Genomic DNA, 18,507 nt, shown 5'->3' on the forward strand with positions numbered 1-18,507 from the left:
GGAAATATGAGAATTATTTGTAAGAGTGAGCGTTATGCTGCAACAGCACATGAAAGACAACAGGGAATTTCAGCTGAAGGAGCCTGGAGGAAGCAGAGCTGTGCCTCCCACACAAGCAAACACTTGTAAACCTCCGAGTCTCTCATTCCTCTCTCTCCAGCCTCTTTCCTTTGCGACATGCATTTCTCCGGAGCCTCTTTAAAATCTGCTCTCCTCGAGTAACCGTGCGGGACAGGGGATGTTTGTGTTTCTTTCATTTTTTTAAAGAATCTTCCCTGTGTCGGTTTCACGGTGGGCTGCAGCTCGGCCAGAACATTGTGTACTGACAGAAGTATTCTCACCATTAATTCAGTGCCCTCCACCAATCCCAGGCCGCCACTGAGTTCTGTTGCCTAGCAACCACGTAGTGTGATGGAGGGGAGGTGTGCGGCCCAGGACCAAGGTAGACAGCTCTGATCACACTCTCATCAGGAGCCATCAGCCTGCCAAAGGCCATCTTCCCGGCAATGTGTTGGTAATAATGACCGTGGTGATTCATTGATGAGAGCTCTCCGCAGTGTAAAAACAGAACGCATCACAGACACAGTGCTTCCAGATCTACTAACACTGTTATCTCAACTGTATGTGGCAGCATATCACATTCTATGAACCTGAGAAAGAAGTTGGTATTTGTTTATTTCCCATAATAATAACAATCACATGTAATGAAATCTAGAATAAAGCGAGAAACACAAAAGGAAAATTAGTCTAAAAAAAAAGAGACAATTTATAAAGATTTCTTTTGGAATGTTAGCTGTGTAGAGACAAATACTGCATTTGTTTCAGGTTTCTCTGATGCCAACATGCCTCCATCCCAACAATATTCCTTGTCAAAAAAAACTTATAGATGGTCAGTCAAGTCGGCTTCTGCATTTCAGCTACGATTGTTCATTCTTTAGGGATCATTTGGTCTCCATTTTCTGTCCGAACTCCTTGATGGTGTCCGTGGCCTTGTCCGCAGCTTTTCCTATGACTGCTTGAGTCTGCCTGCTGGCTTCTTGAGCAGCTTCAAAAAGTCAGGGTGAAGCAGAAGAGAAGTTTTCAGGGCGTTAAACAACAAATCATCAGAAAAAAAGGTGCATAGAGTTGGATTAAGGCTTTAACTGTCTGTAAAGCTTTACATGCAGTCTTGTGAGTGTAAAATATAAGCTTTTTATGTACAAATTTCTTGCTTCTCCTGGAACAATCTGAGGATTTAGCTCAAAAGTCCACTTTGAAGCAGCTAAATTTGCGTATGTTTTTATTTCTCTTGTGTTTCATGCAGAGTTATACAAGACAAACAAAAGACAGGAGAAGTATTGGTAGTAATTTTAACACTCTAAAACCCCTCCATATTTTGGACAATAACTGTTTTTTGTATTCTGAGGAAGACATGCCCAGATTTTTTGTATAATAAAAAACTGTATTGATTTTTTCCACTAGAGTCCAAAACTCCACTGTTTCACACCTTCCCAACTCGGGGAAAAGATGAGTTTTTAGATTTCATTTGTGATACATTTTATATTTTAAGAATTTAAGGTTTTTTTGGACCATAAAACATTTAATTTGACTGACTGATAACTTGTGTCTGGTCCAGTTTCCTACATGCATTGTAACACCACGACGCTTCAAAGACAGAGGGATGTGCACTTTACCTATGTTGGCCGTTTCTTTGGAGGAGTCTGCCACCTGCTGCACAGCATCCTGAGCTGCCTGCACTGGAGACAAATCACAGGATCTTACAGCACTGACCTTATACAAGTAAATAATCTAAACAGTTGACTTTTTTTTTTTTTTTGGCATTTTCAGACTTTAACTTGCAGTAAAAACTTTTCAAAATAACCTGTAAGATGTCTTAAAGTAGCTCTTTTCCAGAAAAAAAAAAGTCAAAAAGTTTTCCTCTGACTACCAGCAGTTACATTAGCTGTGTCATCGTGCAGCTTTAGGTTTGTACCTGCAGTGTCCGTGACCCCTTTAGCAGCTGTGTGGCTCGTGCCTTTCAGGCCCTCGAAGGACTTCTTGAACGAGGCCATGGCTTCTGTCTTTGTCCCTGCAGCTCCGACGCATCCGTCTGACCCGACAGCGGCGGGAGTGGCTGTTTAATACCCTCTGTTTGAGCCCGACAGCACCGAGCCTGCACGTTCCAGCCGGATTAACCAAAACAAAACCCACCCAAAGAGGCCCGATCAGACTGGCATCCCAAATATGGCAGATTCCCGCCAAGAGCCGGAGCGCGCTCAGCAGATTTTTACTCATCCCGTAATCAAACCGCCAGACAGGAGTGAGCAAAGAGATCAACACGTGAGGATCATGCATAATAGATTTAGACTAACATGCAGAAAAAGAGACAGGGAAGTAGTCACAAAAGTGAGCGCCGACATTATTAAACAACACTAACAAATGGTTTTATTTTTTTACTTTTTATTTACAGAGGATTTGTATGTCTGGCTTAACACATAAACCTTTATATTGACAAGTCCTGCAATTTAAAGCACATATTGATATGACAATTATGATTCCAAGACATAATATATTGACTTTAACTCGTTAAAATCTTCAGTACACACAAACACGCGCACACACAAACATGTATACTGTCCGTTTCTAACAGAGAGTTTACTGGAATGATTCACAAGCAACTATAAAGATACAATGTAAAAAACTCTTACTTCAAAAAACTTTCAAATCAATTTCCAAAGAAATGCAAAAAGAAAAAACCCACAAACAGGCATTGTCGACACTTAAGAGGATATTATTGTATTCATATCTGCTTGCAACCGGTCATATTTATTTTTTCCACTCCCAATGTCTCATTGGAAGATGATGAACATCTATTGCACATTTCTAAATACAGATACACACAAGTACAAAGTCACAAGCCCTGGCTCTGGTCTCATTTCGTTGGGAGGGAATCAAGGAAATGAGACTGAGAGGACAAATCCTACATCTCAATAAATACCTACACCCAACACATTACATTAATAACATGACATTTACAATATATAATAATAAAAGATTTGTCTTGAAGGAAGAACATTTTTCAGTGGGAATGCTTGTCTTTTTGTTGTTTTTTGCAACGGGGATATAATTGTAATAGTTTCAGCATTTGTCCTTTTTATTATTAGAAATATTATTGTGCTGCTGGTTGGATGGTGGCTCGGACTGATGCTTTTACGCTTCTGGCTCGTAGTCCTGGCTCTCCTGGGAAAACAAGAACAGGTTTTGAGAGGCGGGCGGGTCGAACTTGCGGCGCAGAGAAGCTGCAGGTTAAGTTGAACAGAAAGGCTTTAATTAAAACCTAATCGTTTTAAGTTCAACTTTAATCCGTTTAAGAAGAATAAATGACAGAGAGCTTATGGTGGCACATGATAGCGCTCAGCTGAAGGTAATGATGTCACTACATCACAGCTGAGCTCCTCGGCTGCGTCAGTGCGTCTCTCCAGCCTGCAGAGGGCAGCACAAGCCTGCAGCACCGGCTTCAAGGACGTGTCGTGAGCACGTTCCCCCCGTATCCTTGTAACTCTGCACACGCCTCCACCACGAGCATGATGGTGAGAAAAATAGCACAGGCCTCCACTGGTCTTAGGTCATCTAATGTATTCACAGAACCAAGTGTGAAAGTGGACGCAGTGGGTTTTCTTGTCCAGTTCCTCCCTGAGAAGGCTGGAGTTCAGTCTGCAGCGCTCAGACTCCATATTTACAGCAATGCAGGGAGACCCTGACATTACCCACAATGCACGGAGGCGAAGAGCGTCATCACCACACCCATTCAGACAGAGCTCGCACGTCGCTGGTGTAGCAAGGGATGGGGGAGGGGAGAGAGAGATGCAGAGGAGGAGGAGGAGGAGGAGGAAGGGAGAGATGGAGGAAAAGAGGTGGAGGAGGACGAGGATGATACAAGCTACAGCCGCTGAGAAATTCACTTTTAATTTGGATCTCACGGAATATCTCAGTTTTATTCCTTTCACTGGTTATTGCAATAATCCACCGATGGAGTCTGTAAGCAGGAATTAAAGGAAAATCCAAGCAAATGCACTGAATAAATCAAACACTATTAGAGATCATGCAAAATCTCAAATGAAATCTTCACCCAGCTGAAGCTGATTCTGACTATTTGAATATTCATGAAGAAAATCACAGGCTTTATGGCTTAAAACACAAATCATTTCATGTACAGTGAAGCTATATGTTCAATAATATGTGCATTGAGTGATATTTTCATGTACTATCACAGCTATCTAAAATGTGTTGTCAAAGCCATCGGTTCAGCACAGTTCGTCTTGCCCCTGACAGCCAAATTCCAAAAATAGCCATCTGTGTCAGACTCACATCCTTCCTCCATGCGCGCGCACACACACACACCGACACACACACACACACCGACACACACCCAGCACTCAGTGTAGGTAGGTGGTGCTTTATTCACTGTACTCTGTGAGGCAATTGGCTTGTTAAGCCCTCTGTTTTCATTTCCATAGAAAGGAAGAATTACCTCAGCGTGCGCTGTAGTGTTTGTGTGGGACACAAGTGGAGGGCAAGTGTGGAGCGCTATTGAAATGCAATACAGCTAAAATGTGTAACCATGCGGAGCTCGAGAATACTGATGAGCATCCATCTACTGTAAGTGAATGGACTCATCCCTGCCCACAGTCCGCCGCGTTGCAGTTTTTCGTAAAGGCTTTCATGCAACATACAAAAAGCTATCTACAATAAAATCATTTAGCACCGTTCAAGTACTGCGTGATGTGATACTGTCGTGTGGAGCAGATGTATGCGCTTTGTGTCGTGGAGGCTGGTTACCTGCTGGGACTCATCATATGTCTCCCCTTCTGGCTCCAGCATTGCCTCTCCCTGGCCCTCCATGGCCTCCTGCCCATACTCCTCAGGCTACAGAGAGAGCGAGAGAGAGAGATGAAGAAAGGAAAGATTCACAGCAACAATGCATAGTTATTTTTTAAAGTGGTATCCTGTTTCGGGATTTTTCAAATCAAAGAAATTTCCCTACCATTGTCTTTTTGCACAACGTAAAAAAATACTGTATGGTATAATAATATTTGAATATATTAAATAATAGAAAGTGAAATCAATTATTTCACTTTGGTTGGCTGGCTTCCAGGACAGACTGCCATGAAATTGTGTATAGATGTTTTTTCCACCCATAAGATGTCTTGCAAGAACTCTGGTTACTCCTTTATTTTTTTATTCAGTGCCAGTGTTAAGTCAGAATATGTGCAATGCTCTGGTTTGTGGCGAAATACCTAAAAAAAGAAAATAATAGCCTCAGTTGTACTTTGCAGTTTGTGCTCAGTGCCAAATGTTAGCAGACTAACATGCAAAGCAAAGATGGAGAACATGGTGGACATGGCAGCTGCATTATATATTTCTTTTACTGTCAGCTGCCCTTGCAAAATACATACTGTTGCATGCAGTATGCATTCGATTCCAACATGCTATTTCATCACAATATTCTGCCTTAAGATCTGACTGTCTTGCTCATAGATCTGTTGCAGTCTCTAGTGTGAAAAGAGCTGTCATCTGTCTGTGCACTCTTAATGGGTCGAGCTTATTTATACTCGCACAACATTGTGACGTATCTCCTGTTGTGCAGAGTATAGTGGGTCAAAATGCCCAGAAAAGCATGCTGGCTCTCATACTGCAAAGCCAGCATGCTTTTCTGGGCATTAGGCATGGTAGTATGGGTACTGGAACGCATCCTACGTAGTGTCGCACGAGGAGAAACAAGCTTGGATGCAGAGAGAGCACAGGCAGACGACAGCACATTTCGCACCACAGACGTGACAGAAGGTGCAAAGTTATGATAAACTATTATGTCCCAATTGCGGGCATACTGCATGAGACAGTGCGTACTTTGTAAGGACAGTTTGGCTGAAAGTAAAACTAAAAAGCGTGTGATGTGATTGTGAGTATGTTAGTATATTAATGCTAGCATTAACTTCAAAATGCAGCTGTGCAAACAGAGCCGCGAGCATAGCTGTAGAACCTGAGTCTTGTTTACAGATCACAGCAAAATTATCGGGATAAAAATACAACACGGCGCCGAGTGACTCGGTTGTGATGATAAGGTTGGCACAAACCGAGGCTGGAAACGTCCAAAACCAACAATGCATTAATCTGTCAGCCGTTCTCACACCTGCCCAGTTAGTGGCACCGAGCCCGAAGCTTGTTCTCCTTCTTTAAAAATGGGTTTCACTTTCAAAAAACGATCAATAACTTCCTAAAACAGCCGGTCAGCTCCGTGCGCAGCAAACATCGCTCAGGCAGAAGAAAACACTACATTTGTTGGTGCCTGTTTTCAGCTGTGGACTGATACACATTGGATAGTGCAGTGAGTGTTTGCAACAGGGCCCATTGATGTGTTTTTAATGTTTCTTGGAGAGAAATGAAGCTTCGATGCCACAGAGGAGTACGCTCTGTCACAGGCAGGATTTGTTAGGGAGATCAGTTCATTGTTGGTTTTTGGTCTTTGTGAGGCCTTTATCTCTCTGTCTGCATGGCAACTGTTAGAGGGGCTGTCCTTTAATCAGAAGGTTGCAGGTTTGATACCAGTTTAATCCTGGATACAGGCGTCCTCACATGTATTCATACCCTTCCACCAAAGAAAAAGCAAAATTCACAATAAGCACTCAAATAACTACAAACTAAAAAAAGTAAGAAGAAACAAAAATTTGCTAAATTATAATTTAGTGAAACAAGACATTGCTTTTGAATTATGGTTGAAAAAAATAATTTAAAAAAACAAAAACCTGTCCCGGACAAATTAGAGCACTTTGCTGATGAGCAGTGGGCCAGAATACCTGTCAACAGGTGCAGAAGTCTGACTGAGAGTTACAGAAAACACTTGATTGCAGTGATTGGCTCAAAGGGTTGTTCAATAAAATATTAGTTTACGGGTCCCATCATGCTTGTTTGCTTGTTGTTTTTAAAAAAATATATATTTCTGTTGAACCACAATTCAAAAGCAATGTCATGATTTTCATTAAATTTTTATTTATTATTATTTTTTGCCAATTTCAACTTATTTCAGTGATGGCTGTTTTTTCTTCTTTAATGGGAGAGTATGAATACATTGGAGGACAACTGTACGTGTTAAACTGTACAAGCTCTACAAGCAGCTTCCTGCAATCACTGCAATAAACAATTGCCCAGTCTGGTTATTACTCAAGAATTTCCTTCGGGATTAATAAGACTCTTATCTTGTCTTAACAAAAAATATAGAACATGTAGCCTTTCTAAAAAACAAATCAACAACTTGATATGTTGAAACTGTGACAGCAAAGTGACTGTATACTAGTATCTGCTTCTGAGAGTTTTCTTGACCAGACAGCCCTCCATCACTGCTGCACCTGCCACTACGAAGCCCTAAAAAAACAAAGCTAGTGGGTCACCGCACATTTATTTTTAAACCCAGCACTAATCAAGTCAATTAGGTCAGAGAAGAACAGACCATAATCCTGTGTGCTGTATCAAGCTAGTGTTATTGCTGTAAGCCCACCAACACGATTAGCATGGTCTTAGAGGCTGCACAATGGGAAGACACACCTAATCAGATGGATCACTGCCTGAGAAAAAGTGAACATGAAAAAGACTGTTTATGTGATTACGGCACAGGGGGAAAGATAAATTGCGTGTCTGATTGGTCACACGTCGGAATTCAGTCGAGACAAAAGGGGGAGCCTTACGTGTAGTCTCGGAAACAACGTTATGAATCAGCCACATAACTTCCTGTATGAATGTGAGTGCAGTTTTACAGTGGAAAACATTGGTTATGTTTCATTCAAATTAAAGGATTAAGGGGATGTAAAGCCCGACAAAGCTGAAACTGGACCAAAAAGTAGCTCCGCACATGTGATAACAGTGTCAACAGTTTAGCAGTCTGTTGTCAGGGTGTTGAAATGAGAAGTTTTATCACTCAGATAGTGCCTTGGAGAAGCCTATTAGAGCAGGCTGTCAGATTTACTAGATTAGTGAGTCAGTGGAGGGGGTCCAACTCTGAGGGATGAAGGCTTAGGACTGGATGAGGACCTCACTGTTTCACTGACGGTGACAGACCAAATGCCAGCGTGCTGACAGAGCATCACGCGGCCATTAAAAGGTAAATAAAACGTGTGTCACTCCGAAATCAAAACTTGGCTATATGTTGATTGTCCCATGTTGTTGTGGGCAGTTAAATCTGTTCCACGCCTCCACTTGCATCCTCAGGATCAGAAAGCGGTGACATTAAGGTCACCGAGGAGCACAATAATGGAGAAGTCGTGTGTTTTAGAGAGCCGATACTCCCACTGAGAGATGTGTAACGTCACCTAAACAGCAAAACGGGCTGAAGTCTTAGAATAGAAAGAAGGCAGCTCTGCAGACTGAATTCATCGTCAGCTTCCTCCAATAAAACGAAACAAGGCCTAAATTTATTTCCATTTAATGTGAAGGAACTATTCGTTAAGCAAGAGAAATTTAGTATAGCAAGTGTCTGCGCTGACAGCAGAGGAATAAAAAAGATGAAATGCAGACCAGTAATTCTGTTTAGCAGCGACACGCAGATTCATCAGATTTAGCCGTGCTGTCTGAATCTGGCTCCGCTACAACCGCGATCCTGTCCAGGCTTTAATGAACACAACTTGGAGCAGGCTGCCAACTGTAAGTGAGCCTTGGATTTGGAAAAGAAAGAGATTTTCTTTTCTTTTCTATTTGTTCTCAGGTACACAAATAGGCATCAACAAGAACAACAAGAAGACGATGTGTTGCTAACATGCACGTACTGGGTCGTTTTTTTGCAATAATTTCTTTATATTAATGCGTTTAAGTGGGAACTCCACAGATTTAACAAATTCCTGCTCAGCCCTGTGCAACAGCATAGAATATCTTTTGTGGCTCCAGAAGAGGATTTAAAACTTTTTTTTTTCTAACATAACCCTGACAAAGTCTTCGGGATTGTCTCAGCTTGTACTTGAGATTTAGATTTTCTACAGATAACCTGTGTTACAAAGCAAAGTACAAAGAAAAAAAGATTATTTAGCATCAAGGAAAATGTAGGCTCCTGCCTTTTTGGAGCCCGACACCAGATTGGCTCAAGTTGGGATATTCTCGCTTTTGCCGCTACGATTTCAACCGTTCTTTTAAAAATCTGTGTCTTGTGAGTCGGGAAACTCTGAACCTTTTTCAGAAGGATGGTTTTTAAAAGCTTTCGGAAATTTTCATTTGGTATCGGTTAAGTTTAAATATCAAGAGGGCATGTCAAGTTTTGAGCATTAAAAACCTCATTTCCTGCATTCTGATGAATTTTTATGCACCAAATTTGTGCCTTTTCTGCATTGATTTAAAAAGCAGCTGCCTTTATTTATGTGACGGTAAACACACAATGCAGGCATCGGGTGACAATTCAAAATGTAGTGGAAAATAAGGCTCTCAGGCGTTTTGTATTGCCTTCAAATATTTATCCTCCTCCAGATCAATTAATATTATCCCTGCTGAGTCAACACACACACGTTTACTTTTCTGTCCTCTTTTGTTTGGGAAGGTCCTCTCTTTAAATGCGTATGTGGCATCTATTCACACTGATGATGAATTATTCAATGAAATGAATTCATAAGCATGTGAAGCTTAATAGCTTTTATGCTTTTTCAGCAAGATGTCTGCTCATGTTCAAAACTTTCTTCACATTTAAAACCAAAAAACCCCACATTTGTGTTATGGGTTTATTTTTAGGAATCATGTACATCTCTGCTGAAGTCGACTGAAAACAACAGAGATCAGCCATAACCGATTAAAACATCGATCAAATCTACGAAAAGACTGTTTTTTTTAGCTTCTATTGAATTCTGGGAAAACAAAAACAACACTTTGAAAAGTAAACTCAAGAAAACATTACCTGCTGCCTCACAGTTTATTGGTTTCGAGACTTTTGGAGGAAAAATGTGCCCTAACATCAGACCTCCTCCTCATTTTCCCTTCAGGCTTCTCCGTGGTTATCAACCCGCCTGTGTGCGCACAACGCCAGAGGAAATCACAACACTGTGCGAGTCTGTGCGCGTGCGTGTGTGTGAGGCGAGGATAATTACGTTTGCCGCGAAAGATTCAGCAGTTATATGAGCTCATAATTCATATTTTAGGAGCAAAAAAAAAAAAAACCCAGACACTCCAGTTGGAGGCATTGATGCATCTGAGTAACTTTAGATTGTTTTTTTTTTTCAATCTGCTTCTTTTTTTGGGGGGTGGAAAAAATGCACATATTCTAAATATTTGAGGGGGATGTATCTCCTGGAAATCTACATACATTTGGATCACATTTGAGTATTTAAGAGGAGGTCTTGGTTTGGTAAAGCAGTCAAACCACATTTGGTTTATCCGCTAATAAATTCTAACTATTAACCTTCAAATGAATGGAATTGTTTTCTGACACTAATACGTACCTGAGGTGGCTAATTAAAAAACAAAAAGTGAATGATTTACACAGGGTATATGTGGGAATAACATAAGGTACAGTCGTCCTCAAATATATTCATACCCTCCCATTAAAGAAGGAAAAAAAAGCTGTCACTGAAATTGACAAAAATAATAATAAATACAAGCAAACAAACATGATGAGACCCGTAAACTAATATTTTGTTGAACAACCCTTTTAGCCAATCATCGCAATCAAGTGTTTTCTGTAACTCTCAGTCAGACTTCTGCACCTGTTGACAGGTATTCTGGCCCACTGTTCATCAGCACAGCGCTCTAATTTCTCTGGGAAAGTTTTTTTTTTTTTTTTTTTAAATTATTCTTTTCAACCACAATTCAATAACAATGTCATATTTCACTAAATTGTAATTTAGCAAATTTTTATTTATTATTACTTTTTTCAGTTTCTAGTTATTTGAGTGACTATTGTGAATTTTGCCTTTTCTTTAATAGAAGGGTGTGAATACATTTGAGGATGACTGCATGCATGTTTTATATTATGGGGAATGTAATCGCTTTAGGCTTATAGGTTTGTGACTGCTTTAGGGACAAAACAAACAATTTAAAGACACCATTTTGGGCTTTGAAAACCTAACAAAGCAAAAAAATTATAACTTATATACAAAAAAGATCAGTGGTTACATTCATTTATAATATAAATACACTATTGTCCTCACAGATAGGTTACATAAAGCTTTGTATTGTGGTTTTTGAGGACAGCGAATTTGCAACGTGTCAGTCAGCAAACCCCCTAATATGATTTCACAGCTAACGGACTTGTGTGTAAACAAACTGCACCGCTGTTCTGAGTGGTGAAACGAACCCACTGCACAAAACAAAGCCGTGTGTAACAGCACATACGTTCATGTCAGTGGGGAACTCGTCTTTCTTCACCAGGCCGGTGGCAGCGACGATGTTTCCGACGGCTCCAGTGGTTTTCTCAGCCACTGCAGACACACACACATACACATACAGATGTAACATTATCTCCACAGATTGTGCGGACAGATTAAAAGCATGCACGTGATAGAAGTCCTCTTTGGTTTCACCAATTGATTGTTGTCCGTAATGGCCACTTAGACATAACCCCCCTCCCCACTGCCATAATGAATTTGCCATTATCCAGTTAGGAGTCGTGTCCTGCCACTGCAATGAAACTAAGCTTCTTAGTGCAACAAGAATGACGTTGGGATTTGAGGAACGGGTGGAAAACTCACCTGTACCCACGCTGTCTTTGGCCTTGTTACCTGGGTGGAGAAAAGAGGAGATAATTTAGGAAAAGATGGAGGTTATTTTGCAAATCATGAACCATTTGACACAGTTTTTCTTATGTTTACTAGAACTTTACACTGTCCAGAAACTAATGACTGAAGCACTCCGAGCATGTGTTTTTGGTGAAACGGACAAAAGGTTTGCTGTCAGGATCAGGCTTAGTTGTTATTGGTGAAAATGCACCATTTCTGAATGACTTGCTCTCCTTTAAACCTGATAGCACATCTTTAAACATGCTGTTGCTACAGTACAGTGGGTCAACATGACAAAAGGCCATATAAATCCAGCCTCTTAGAACAATTCACAGGACAAACTGTCACTAAATATCAGTTAGTTTTTATTTAAGTAGGGGAATATCCTTTTATTTTTTATTCACTGTTTACCTGAAATAAATCAAGCCTACTGCACTTGGGATTCCTTGGTATTTTTATCGAGCCGAGTTATTAAACTTTATAGGTGGTTTAAACCACAACCGAGCGTTGTTCAATTCTCTGTCCATTGGCAGATCCCATCCATCTACACTGTACTCCATTAAACAGTCTGGACAACCCACTGTGCGCCCACTGGTTCTGATCGCTCACGCCCTGTCATCCTCTCTTTTGCTCGGCCTTATTGGTCCCTGAGGGCCTTTAAAAGCCAACGGACGAGAGACGAAATAAGGATGAGGCACAGAACTGTCTCAACAAAAGGCAGGCCTCAAAGCAAAAGCATACGTCAAAAGGATGCGTCTACTTAAGCTTTGGTGAAGTGCACAATATCTGTAGAAACACAAATGGACGACAGCGGTGGTTTGGAAAGCCACATGATATTAAAAATATGAATATTTAGAAATGGTGTGATATTTTTAGGCTTAGAATTCTCCAAAACAACCACAAACTCAATGCTATCTATTATTTTTGAGTGTTTCAGTAAAATGACTAAATATACGCTCTCTTGCAAAAAAAAAAGAGATAAAAATGAATGAATCTTTCATTTGTTTACACATGCTATTTATCATGGTGAGTGTTATTGGCTTTAAGATGAGAGCAAGCAGTACTGATGTACCAAACATAAGTTAATTTCACTTTCAAATTCTCCCTATAACTGTTCCCTAACGCACAGGTAATATAAATAGGCATCATAGTAGTGATGAAATTAAAACCGATTACAAAGATTTTTGAAATGCAGCTCCAGTCTCTCGCTACAGTTCAGCAAATGCAGGTAAGAGCAATGACTGTAGAAAAGGAGCTGCCATAAAGTAAGATTGATGTGTTGTGACTGCACATATTCACAAAAGTAATAATATTTCTCCAAAAGCAGTGCTGTATAAATCTTTCACTGTGTTCTAATAAGGCAAACAGATATTAGTTGTGACATTAAATCGCATCTTGTGCAGCAGTTTTCTAATTTCCGCCTACCCTTGCCTCACTCAGGCTGCCTGCTCTGCTCAGCTGGGTGGGTGGTCTGCAGGAGCAGCAGCAGCAGCAGCAGCTGCTGTCAAAAGGTGGGCCACAGACCTATCAGATCACTCTCACCCCTCCTCCAAGAGGGGCCTTCGAGCATATCAGATGCAGCTTTCTAGGGCACCGCGATGCTCAACAAGCATCACGCGAAGCCACAGCAATGCCACGGTAATGATCCATTCCCTGCCTGTGCAGCGTGGACATGATGAAAATGAGCCTGCACATGTTTTGACTACAGCCTGACATGTTTTGTGGTTCTGATGAGTGACAGGGACACTGCTAAATGTGTTGAGTAATGAGATTCGACCGAAGCGCGCCTGACAACTTCTGCTGGAACACTGAATGTCTCTTGAATGCACCCAAAGTGCACTGTTGCACAATCAGTGTTTCGAGCTGGTGACTGTAGAACAACCAGCAGGGGTGTCACTGGAAATTTGGATCTCTGACAGCAGCTCAACAACTGACAAACTAAATCCCTGACAGGTCTGCTCTTAGTCCCGTGAGTCACACTGACCCCCTGACCGATACGTAAGTAACCGGTTCTCATAAACAACAGGGCGATATTAGTCAGTGCGGATATTTAGTGAGCGTAATCACATATTCGGAGCTAAAACACTGAGCTGAATAATCAGTTTTCTGATTAACAGAAAATAATCAGCCACTCTTTTCATAATGATTAACAGTGTGAGTCATTTTTCAAGCAAAAAATGCTAAACATCGCCTATTTCTGTCCTCTCGATGCTGCGGAGTTGCTGGTTTTCTTATCTTATGTAACTGTACACAGTGAATCTTTGGGTTGTGGACTGTTGACTAAACAAAACAGGCAAACTGAAGACATCACCACAGAGTATTAGGAAACTGTCTGGAGACTCTCTTGCTTTAAAGACTGAAAAATATTCAACAGACACTTTTATATTAATAGATAATTTAAACTGTGAGCTCTGAGTTCCAGCCTGAGATGTATTGAAGCCAAAGCTTTACAACTAAAGTAAGTTTCTCTGAAATTTGTCCAATAGCACCTTTGTTTTTTTTTTAAAAAAACAAAGTATTTGAAAAAAGTTTAAAGCTAATTACCTCATAATGATGTTTACACCATTAGAGACTAATCTTGAATAATTGCCCAGCAACACGCATAATGAAATCATGCATGTGACTGCCTTTAAGATAAGACGAGACTCGATAAGATAAGGTAAGACTAGATAAACATTATTGATCCCTCCCTGGGGCGATTGCATTTACATTTCATAAACGGAAGTGAAGATGACAAGAGTAAAAGTTGGTCTTTTTATACAAAGATTCAGATAATATTTTAGCTCTTTCTATCGCTCCTTCTACTCATTTTTAAGGCATCTTATCTGCATCTTAGATTTCACTAATGTTTTAAAGCCAACGGTTTGCTTGGAATAATGCGCCGAGGTGCATGTCTGGCAGTTGCACTTTAAATAAGGAGCCAGAGGGTCTGATTGGTATCAGATGTCCGTGAGGATGCCCTCTACAAGTTAGTCTGCACTTTAAGAAAGGACAAAAGCAGAGGCCTTTAGCCTGCTTGTCTCCAGGAGGTGAGCGCGGGCTGAGACTCTCCTACAATCTGCTGCTGTCCAACACACGGACATGTGGCAGGAGCTGCTCCCACCAGCCTGCTGCCCCACCCCCACCCCGGCCTCCATCTCCTGCCTGTAGCCCGGTCAAGTCGAGCAAGAGGGCACAAGGACGTTCAGCTTCCTCGTATCACATCACCTACGTCAGGATTACTCCAGTGCATCCTTCGCGACTGCCATTCAACAGAACTGTAGAGCTGATGCCGGAGCGCTGATTTTGATATGATGTGTAAACACGGACTGATGTACTGCATCAGCCTGCATAACTAAAGCAAAGATATTGATCATCTGACAGGCGGCTTGGTTCATCTTATTGCTATTGCTATAATGAACTAGGCTGAATTTATTAAAGGAGAGCGCTCTGTTGCACTGTATGGTGCCTTATACTAGGAAATATCTGTCTTTTTTAAGTTACATCACACACTGAGTCCTGTGAATAACTGTAATATTGTTTCTAATTGTATGATGATGTAAATAAATGCGTCCAGCCTTCTGCTGGTTGGATGACAGAAGCAGCCAGCGAGGGATATCACTGTATAATTTAACCATTTGTTCCAGGAGGCTGCATGAGCTGAATCCTAAAATGCTCTTATTTGTGGCTGCTCCTGCATGAACATGACCACTCACCGAGGGCCTGTGTAGGATTTGCATGCAAACAGAGATTCTGGGATGATCTTACCTACAAACATGACTCCTTCTTTAGTCTTTTCAGCCGCAACTGCAACTCCTTCCTTGGTCTTCTCTGCGGCCACAGCCATCCCTTCTTTCGCTTTAGACAAACCCTTCATAAACACATCCATCTTGGCCGAGCTACTGTGGAGAGATGGAGCACACCTGCTGTCAGTGACCATCGCTGCTGTCATGTAGCTTCCACTTTGACATTTAATAGCTCATATTATTAATGAAGGTGTGCAATCATGTTATTTCTATGTATCTTTAATTCAGGTTTATGGATCTCTGCCTAACATAAGATCATGTGGTAAAAGAAGGCAGGACCGCCTCCTGTGGCAGATCGGGACAGTTGCAGCCCAGCCATCAGGCTGTAGTAAAAACCTCCTGTTCACTCATGCATTCAGCCCCATTTTCACATCCTCGTCAATGCATGAAATATTCAACGGCAACGAAAGAGGAAAAAAAAAAAAAAGATTTCAATGAAATGGTTAATTGTGGTGGCGCTCATTAATTATTGCTCCCTTGTAATGCTACTCTCAGTGGCAGAGAGATGACAGGGCTCTGCCAGGCCTATTTTTTCCTCCCTCTCTAAGGGAGCGCACAGTAATATCACACTACGAGAAGGTGGCATTTTATTACAGGATGGCTGGGGGAAGGGAGGCACGATGTACAGTGTGATGTCTGCACGCATCACGGTTTTAACGTCGAATTATGTGGAAATAATCTGACAGGCGACATTATGATGGAGCAGACGGACTGACAGGCAGACTCGGATAATATTCTCGCGTTGGACACCCATCCCTCCTTTAAGGGTTCCATCCTGGATGCTGCAGGTCAAGTCTGCAACACCCAGCATCCATATTCATACACCCATTTACGATAGCGACCGGTTGTCACGTTTACATCCCTCCCAGACTGTTGCATTTTCAGTCTTCCACACGCGAGAAAACCCACCGATAAACTGAAAGCAACAGCGTTCACTGGCATCGTTTTTACGCACGGCGCAAACCTTCCAAAGACGATGCCATGGGTCCTCAAATGGTGGTGACCTCTATATGGCGAGCAAAATAACAACAAGAAAAGAGAGCAACAGGAAAAGGCGCGTCCTTACCTATTTACAAATAGCCTTCGACTTGTCCCCTTATGATTGAGCCGCACGGTCGAGTCAAACTATCGTCTTAAATGGGAGATATCTTCAAATGATCACTAGGTGGGCCTTCCTCGGGCTGATCTCCACCAACAGGGACGGCCCCCTTCACAGTGCGGCTGAGACTATCACGTCCCCCCTCCTCCTCCTCCCTCCCTCCCATCCTCCCCTCCTCCTCCCTCCACCATCCCTGGCTCCCTTTCACTATTGATCACCCCAGATGTCACAACGTTTGGAAAATCGGTTACAGCGGAGCCACACCACGTCATGTTGTCCTCTTTTTTTTCTCTCCTCCTTGCAGCAGTTACATCATGTGTCCATAATAAGTCTTGTTGTGTTGCTGCACAAATGCAACACAGTATAGTAATGTAGGAAAAACATGCTGGTGTCTTGAGTTGTTATTTACCATCTGTTGATTTTAATTTAATATATCAATAATGCAACGATTATTATTTTTTCTTTAATTTCCAGTGGACTCCATTTTGGATTTAACAGATGGAGACCCCTCCTACTTTAAATGTGATTAGCTTCATTGTGTTCCAAAAACACTCTCCCCACATGCATCTTTTCTCTGCATACATGTCATAAATGCACATCCATATTTTTTGCTTTGCCTTGCTGTTTTATTGTCAAGCACACCCCCTGGGAATAAAATGTCTTACATAAGCAATATTTGAGCTTTCCTCTCCACCCAGAATGCATCTGAAAAACTGTCTTTTATTCAGAAATGCAACCAGCATCCTGTAGTTTTAATACAAACTGGCCTCAATAATACCATTAGCTCACTGCCAGCTGTCACATTTACAGCCAATCATCTCATTCTTCTTGTGAAACGCCTGCTAAGATCTGCAAACACAAGCGTGATATGAGGGTCAAACCATTCCACGTCAGGAATAGGGGTGGGTGGGCTGCTTTGGAGAAACATCACGAGGTTGTACTAAGCTCATTTCTGTACTGCAAATTGATTAAATCAAGTCAATAAATCGATGCTATCAAAATAAAAGCTCTCCTATGTTTAATTAAATTATTTTTTAAAAAGTCAAATCACTGGGTTACTACAGATTATTAATTGTGTGTAATGAGTGGGGGAGTCGTTTTCCCCGAAGGCCCCTCAGCCAATCAGAGCGGAGCATGACGTCAGGTGGAATCACGATTTCCCCCGAGTGGAAGATCGAACATTCCACGCGGTCGTGACGCTGATCCACGGGGGCTGAAAGCGGAGCTGGATGAGACACGTTTCCCTACTTTTTTCCCCCCATTAACCAGCATCTAAAGAGTTAACCCCCCCCTCCATTTTTTTTTTACCCCTCTGTGACGTATGTGCAGTGACGCCATCATCCTAGTAGTGGGCGAGTGATTGCGAAATCCTTCCTCTTCTCCCCCACAAACTCTTCCCCCTCCAGACTGAGGAAATCCCACATATCTCCTTCAATCGTCCTGCCCGCTTTCATTTGGCTTTGGGGAGCAGCAGTGTGCAGACTGAGGCTTCAGTCCGGCGTAGATCTGCCCAGGTGACCTATAAAGAAGATATAGATGTGTATATAAAAGGTAAAGCCACCACATCTCCCCTGCTGACCTTTAGATACAGTCAGGTTTCATCTCAGCTCTTTTCTTGGATGATTCTGACCTCACTGATCTGTGAACAGCACCAGAGTCATTCTGAGGGAATCAAGAGAAGTAGGTTTGGAGGTGAAATGGTGCAATACTGTGGCAGGGCAAAATAAGCCTCTGTGGTTTTTAATAAGAATATACAGTTGAAAACAGAAGCTTACACACACTGTGTACAAAGATACACAACCTTTTTTTCTCTCACTGTCTGATATTAAATGAGACTAAACTTTTTCAGTTTCAGGTCCTACAGGATTACCAAAACTATTTCTATTTACTAAACACCACAATAATG

The 18,507-nt window shown here is 41.6% G+C and overlaps 1 protein-coding gene across 1 annotated transcript; it reads right to left on the minus strand.

Moving 5' to 3' along the window:
- Positions 1 to 2,401: 2,401 nt before the first annotated feature.
- On the minus strand, positions 2,402 to 16,639 carry sncb (synuclein, beta). Its single transcript, XM_008300694.1, has 6 exons — positions 16,569 to 16,639; positions 15,465 to 15,598; positions 11,691 to 11,720; positions 11,335 to 11,420; positions 4,819 to 4,905; positions 2,402 to 3,219 (listed from the first exon to the last, which is right to left on the minus strand). The coding sequence occupies exons 2-6, from the start codon at positions 15,583 to 15,585 to the stop codon at positions 3,190 to 3,192; spliced, it is 354 nt and encodes a 117-aa protein (XP_008298916.1). The 5' UTR covers positions 15,586 to 15,598; positions 16,569 to 16,639; the 3' UTR covers positions 2,402 to 3,189.
- Positions 16,640 to 18,507: the final 1,868 nt, after the last annotated feature.

This window comes from Stegastes partitus, unplaced genomic scaffold, assembly GCF_000690725.1.
Source record: "Stegastes partitus isolate 25-593 unplaced genomic scaffold, Stegastes_partitus-1.0.2 Scaffold1575, whole genome shotgun sequence".
NCBI lineage: Eukaryota > Metazoa > Chordata > Actinopteri > Pomacentridae > Stegastes > Stegastes partitus.